The 6836-nt window shown below is 41.7% G+C and overlaps 1 protein-coding gene across 1 annotated transcript; it reads left to right on the forward strand.

Moving 5' to 3' along the window:
* Positions 1 to 2428: 2428 nt before the first annotated feature.
* Positions 2429 to 4770, forward strand: LOC121815208. The gene is made up of 2 exons (XM_042224883.1): positions 2429 to 3053; positions 3349 to 4770. The coding sequence occupies exons 1-2, from the start codon at positions 2744 to 2746 to the stop codon at positions 4425 to 4427; spliced, it is 1389 nt and encodes a 462-aa protein (XP_042080817.1). The 5' UTR covers positions 2429 to 2743; the 3' UTR covers positions 4428 to 4770.
* Positions 4771 to 6836: the final 2066 nt, after the last annotated feature.

Below are 6836 nucleotides of genomic sequence, written 5' to 3' on the forward strand. Positions count from 1 at the left end.
TACGCAGCACGCAATTGAACCACATATTTTAGAAGCCAAAGGTTCAAATTAGCTGGGAGCAGCTTCACTTAATTATAACAGTGGTTTTGTTAGGAAAACAGTTTCTGTATACCGGATACTAAATTGCGCTGACCGTCAACGGCTAACGTATCTAGCTAATCGCTACTGTTAGCACAACATCAACAGCAAGCTACAATGACGAGTAACAAAAACAAAACAGTAATAAGGTTTTAATGAAAATGTTTTACCTTTTCTAACAGTCCCAGAATCCACAGCTTCAAAGTCCAGCAGGTACTGAAGACTGTTATCCGTTTCGCTGTCACCGTCCGTGAGTTTTTTTCCCGAAAGGTCAAGGCCCGCCGCTCGCCACTCTGTCTGCGCATGCGCATCCCAACGACTGACCCCCTCCGTCCGCTCCCGGGAGGTTATAGTATGACGTGTTCTGACGTCACTCTCTCTCTCCCTGTCATTTATTTGGCTCGAAACACATATTAACAAATTGCTCAGTGATGAACAACTACTCAGATCATTTACCTAAGCATGTGCTTTGTCAAAACGAAGTGTGTGTTCATTACACTGACATTCTGTTCTGCAATTGTTATTTACTTGTATTTTATAATTTGACTTTACATACTGCTGGGTGGTTTGTAAAGTTTACAATAACTAGTATTATCATTATGCTATATTTTCAAAAATATATAATAATCTCAAAAGTAATGCCTTGGAGTAGAAAATAGAATGCTTATTAGAATTTAAGAACTAAGAGATTGCAAGCTTGTATTGTGTCTAGTTTGACTCACCATTCACATGGTCGGAGGTGTGTGCTCATATGCTCACGATAATTGCTAGTTGTGTCAGTCTCCTATCCAGTAAGGTGCTTTAGCTGTCAGATTGAATAGTATAATTATATTAACATATTATATTATTATCTCCTCCCATTACTAGTAATGCTTATTTAATTATAAATACATTCAAAATCATTAACTGTTTATTTTGTGACAACGGTATGTTAACACCCAATTGTTGTAATTTGTTATGTTTGCTATAACGGTACTTTCATAATGTGATGTGGTGTGTGTGTGTGGGGGGGGTCGGTTAGTGGTCTGCTCTAGGCTATTGGCCTTCTCCACCCCGTGCCCCTAGTATCGGATTTTTAAGCAAATATTTCTAGCTTTTATATTGAATATTCAGTTTCCTACCATCTTCTCTTAAAGGGTAATTGCCAGGTATCCCGTCCTCTCCCTTCGCACACACATGCACACAAAGAAAACACACAGTATAATTCACAGCCTCATTATAGTGAATAAATATTTATGCCATTTACACCATCAAACTTAGATTGCTAAGGATGAAGAACCTTTTGTTCTTTAAAGAACCATTTGTAATAGCTGAAGAACCATCCACAAAATAAAAAGGTTCTTTGACGTATGATGGTTCTTTAAAGAACCATGAAGCCATCTGAAGAACCATTTAAGAACCATAATTTTTCTGAGTGTAGATCTCACGATGTTTTGTTGAAGCGATTTGAACAAGACTGTAAATATTTGAGCAAAGTGTGTGTGTTTTAACCCTGCTTTACTGTGTGAATAATGTCACATTATAGTACCATCCTGCTAAAATCTAGGTCGGCTGGCTGCCAAACTAACAGAACTCGTGTCCATATGAAAACTTTTGCCCCACTCTGTGCCTGTGCGAACACATTCTTCAACCAGAATCTCCTGTAATCCCCTATTTCAAACTCAAGATGACAATGAAGCCCCAAACTATAATTAACCCTTGCACGTCCAGCATACTTCACATGCCTTTCAAAATAAAGACAAAATGATACGTGACTTCTTCTGTTAGAAGAATCTTTGCTATGTGTGCGAAGAAATGATGCAACTGTAACGAGTAGCTGCTGCACATTGAGGAATTTTACACACAAAAGGAGTTGACTTTGGCTTTAAGCTCTGTGAAAAGCAAACATTTAGAAGTGTGTCTGACTGTTGATAGATTAGGATTACAACATAGCTGATTAAGAGGAACACAATGAACATTCCTTAGCTGACCCTTTTTGTGTTTAATACTTAACTATGCTGTTAGAAGAATGATGTTGATCAATTTAAAAGGGACAGTGCCGTGCCTGCTGAGTCACAGCACTGTGACAGGGCTACAGTACGGTCTTGTGATGCTAATGCCGTGTGGATGAAGACCTGGATGACTCAACCCTGAAGACGGTGGTACAACTGCCCATTTTTCAGGGTACAGAAGGTGGGGAGTAGTGGGTGGACAGATCACTGGACCGGGAAAGATTGCTTCCAGGCCTTTCCAAGTGCCGTGTCCAGATGAATGATCACTAACTGGAGATGACTGGATCTGAGTTTAAATCAAGTGTTGCTCAAAACAGAACCTGGCCACTTTTTCCTTTCAGGTCTATTTTTTCTCTCCTTCCCCTTTGTGAGTGTGGACGCTTCATCTCTTTGCTCTTTAAATGCTTTGCTTCTTTTATTGATTTTTATTGATTTTTATGCTGATTTTTTCCCTTTTTTCCGTATGAGCTTACCTGCGATAGCTTCTGGACACTTATAGATCATTAGGACTAAAGTGTTCTTAACAGAAACAGCAACATTTTTATAGTTACCTTATCCTCAGCGCTCCGTGTGTCTGTGGCCTAGACACAGCTGAAGCCTGATTACAGCGTCTGGGCACCGAGCAGCCTCAATAGCCTGGAAAGGTGCTAACCGCTAGGCTAACTAGCAACAAGATGCCTTCCCTCTCCACAGATGACTACCACAGCCTCCTGCAGAAGATTGCAGTACTGGAGACAAAAATTCATCGCTTAGAAGTAAACGTGGAGGTAAATGGACTGTGTGGAAATGAAACAACCTTGCCTTTGATTCAAAACAATGGCGATGAGCAAGCTAGTACACAGCTAAGGAGCACAGATAACATGACCAAGAAAGTAGACTTTGTGCACTATTATAAATCCTCAAGCGATAATCCCCCCTTGGACTGTCTTGGTGCAAAACCAAGACATAAATCATGTCTCCTAGAAGGGGGAGGACGTATCACAGGCAGGGCACAGCGAGCTGTATAATACTACTATATATATCTATATCTTATATCTATAATCTAATATACTAATATCATATTAATCTATATATTATATAATATAATATATATATATATTATATATAAATATATACATATACGTTATATATATATCTAATGTTCTTTCCTCTCCCCCCCCCCCCCAATTTTTGCACATGTCGAGGAGCGTGTCAGCCTACATTTCACTGTGTGTTATACTTGTATAACTATGCATGTGACAAATAAAGAACATTAACCTTCTCCTGGAACGTATCACAGGCAGGGCACAGCGAGCTGAAATCTCTGAAACCGACTGGCCTTCACTTCCTACGAGACAGAGAAGCTCTTCTACCCCTGTATACGAGAGGAAACAGGACTGGACAACCGTGAATAGGAAGGTTAACAACAAACCTTCAAAACAACTGAATGTGAAACTGCACAACAGATTTGCTCCACTATCAAAGGACCCTGGATCTATATCGGACAACCATCCATCTAAAAGTAGCGAAGTAAGGTCTGAAAATCTGTTGAAAAGTAAAAGGCCACAGGGAAAGCTAAAGGCTAGGCCTGAAACTCTGATTGTGGGTGACTCTGCCGTAAAGGATGTACAAAGGATGTGCGGTAAGAACACTAAAGTCCTCTGCTTTCCTAACGATATGGTCAACAACCTGAAGGAGAGAATTCTTCAAATTGCAGATGAATATCCAACTGTGACAAACATTGTTCTGCATACAGGGTCAAACGATGTGTCCAAACAACAGTCGGAGGTTCTGAAACGGGACTTTACTGGATTATTAAATACTGTAAACTCTCTGAATGCAGCTGTATTCATCAGTGGACCTGTACCGCCGGTCAGAGGAGGAGACGAGAGATTCAGCAGGTTGTTTACACTGAATAAATGGCTTATATCAGCATGTGCTGACCACTCAGTGCATTTTATCAACAACTTTAATATTTTTTGGGAACGCAGGCATCTGTTTAAAGCAAATGGATTTAATTTTAACAAGTCAGGGGTGAAACTGTTCACCTCCAACTTGTTTTATTCCATACGTCATCCATCTGTGCTTGGTGCCAAGGCTGAGATAAACGAGGAGTTATCTCATAAAGAGGAACAAACAGTACTCCAAGAACAGACAAAGCCCAGCAGAAACCTTGAGGAGGAGCTCCATCTGCCCCCACCCGGGAAGAGCCTCAGAAAGGAGAGACATCTGAGGCAAGAAGAGGGGTCCCTATTTGCCTCCAACTCTCTCAACAACACCAACGACCAGGACCAGGACCACGATCTTCCCCAGTCCCCCAAACCCCTGACAGGCCATCACCCTCCTCCCCCTCCCTTTCTCCCTCCTCCCCACACCTGAAATTCACTGAGGAGATGATGGAGCGGGTCAATGCTGGGCTCAGATCTACCCCCCGTCCCAATCCCTTTTTGTCCCCCATAAACCCCCCACCAGAGCGGCCAAAGGTTCGCCATCGAGCCCCACCCTCAACAGAGCAATCGAAGTCACATTGCCCAGCCTCGCCCCCCTTAGTTCCTCCTTACCACCTTCATGCTCTGTCTCCGCAGTCTGATGTGTGATGTGTGGAGGGTCCGGGCTGCGAGGATTATGGCAGTGGTGACTTTTCCCAGGAGAAGCTGGGACCCTGTTTACTAGAAGGTTTTAAAATCTCTGTACTTTTAGGTGACAGAAGGAGACATGTGGCCTGGTCAAAACACAGAGAGATGCACTCTAAAAGATCTTTAAATATAGTAAACATACCTTGTGTGCCACAGACTGCTCCCAAACACGAGGGGACAAGTAATACCTCTAAAACACTTAAGTTGGCTTTATTAAACGTTAGATCTTTAGCTGGGAAAACATTTTTAATTAATGATTTAATCACTGAGCACAGCCTTGATTTTATGTTTTTAACTGAAACTTGGTTGGACCAAAGTAACAGTGGAGCTGTTCTCATCGAGACGACCCCTCCTAACTACAGTTTTATCAGTGAGGTCAGGGCGAGCAGGAGAGGAGGAGGGGTTGCTGTCTTATTTAATGAATCATTTCAATGTAAGCAGCTATCTCCTGGAAGTTTTCAGTCTTTTGAATATGTGGCTTTACAGCTGAAGGCCCCATCCAAAGTTGTGTTTCTTAATGTTTACAGGCCTCCCAAATACTGCACAGACTTTTTTAATGACCTCAGTGAACTGCTGTCTGTGATCTGTGTTGATTTCGACTGTGTAATTATTGTTGGGGATTTTAACATCCATGTGGACAACCCTCAGGACAAAGGGACTAAAGACCTGAGTAACACTCTGGGCAACTTTGGGCTGACTCAGCATGTAACAGAGGCCACACATAATAGAGGACACACTCTTGACCTACTGATCTCCAAGAGCCTGAGCATTTCAAACATTACTGTGTCTGATGTGGGCCTGTCTGATCATTACTGTGTTTTCTTTGAAAGTAAAATCTCAGCCCACACAAATATATCAACAGCAGTGATCACAAAACGGTGTATAACTGAAGACAGTACATCTGAAGAACCATTTAAGAACCATAATTTTTCTGAGTGTATGATCTCACGATGTTTTGTTGAAGCGATTTGAACAAGACTGTAAATATTTGAGCAAAGTGTGTGTGTTTTAACCCTGCTTTACTGTGTGAATAATGTCACATTATAGTACCATCCTGCTAAAATCTAGGTCGGCTGGCTGCCAAACTAACAGAACTCGTGTCCATATGAAAACTTTTGCCCCACTCTGTGCCTGTGCGAACACATTCTTCAACCAGAATCTCCTGTAATCCCCTATTTCAAACTCAAGATGACAATGAAGCCCCAAACTATAATTAACCCTTGCACGTCCAGCATACTTCACATGCCTTTCAAAATAAAGACAAAATGATACGTGACTTCTTCTGTTAGAAGAATCTTTGCTATGTGTGCGAAGAAATGATGCAACTGTAACGAGTAGCTGCTGCACATTGAGGAATTTTACACACAAAAGGAGTTGACTTTGGCTTTAAGCTCTGTGAAAAGCAAACATTTAGAAGTGTGTCTGACTGTTGATAGATTAGGATTACAACATAGCTGATTAAGAGGAACACAATGAACATTCCTTAGCTGACCCTTTTTGTGTTTAATACTTAACTATGCTGTTAGAAGAATGATGTTGATCAATTTAAAAGGGACAGTGCCGTGCCTGCTGAGTCACAGCACTGTGACAGGGCTACAGTACGGTCTTGTGATGCTAATGCCGTGTGGATGAAGACCTGGATGACTCAACCCTGAAGACTGGTTGGTACAACTGCCCATTTTTCAGGGTACAGAAGGTGGGGAGTAGTGGGTGGACAGATCACTGGACCGGGAAAGATTGCTTCCAGGCCTTTCCAAGTGCCGTGTCCAGATGAATGATCACTAACTGGAGATGACTGGATCTGAGTTTAAATCAAGTGTTGCTCAAAACAGAACCTGGCCACTTTTTCCTTTCAGGTCTATTTTTTCTCTCCTTACTCCCTTTGTGAGTGTGGACGCTTCATCTCTTTGCTCTTTAAATGCTTTGCTTCTTTTATTGATTTTTATTGACTTTTATGCTGATTTTTTCCCCTTTTTTCCATATGAGCTTACCTGCGATAGCTTCTGGACACTTATAGATCATTAGGACTGAAGTGTTCTTAACAGAAACAGCAACATTTTTATAGTTACCTTATCCTCAGTGCTCCGTGTGTTTGTGGCCTAGACACAGCTGAAGCCTGATTACAGCGTCTGGGCACCGAGCAGCCTCAATA

The sequence above is a fragment of the Haplochromis burtoni genome, unplaced genomic scaffold (assembly GCF_018398535.1).
Source record: "Haplochromis burtoni strain Fernald_Lab_line unplaced genomic scaffold, NCSU_Asbu1 Contig_154, whole genome shotgun sequence".
NCBI lineage: Eukaryota > Metazoa > Chordata > Actinopteri > Cichliformes > Cichlidae > Haplochromis > Haplochromis burtoni.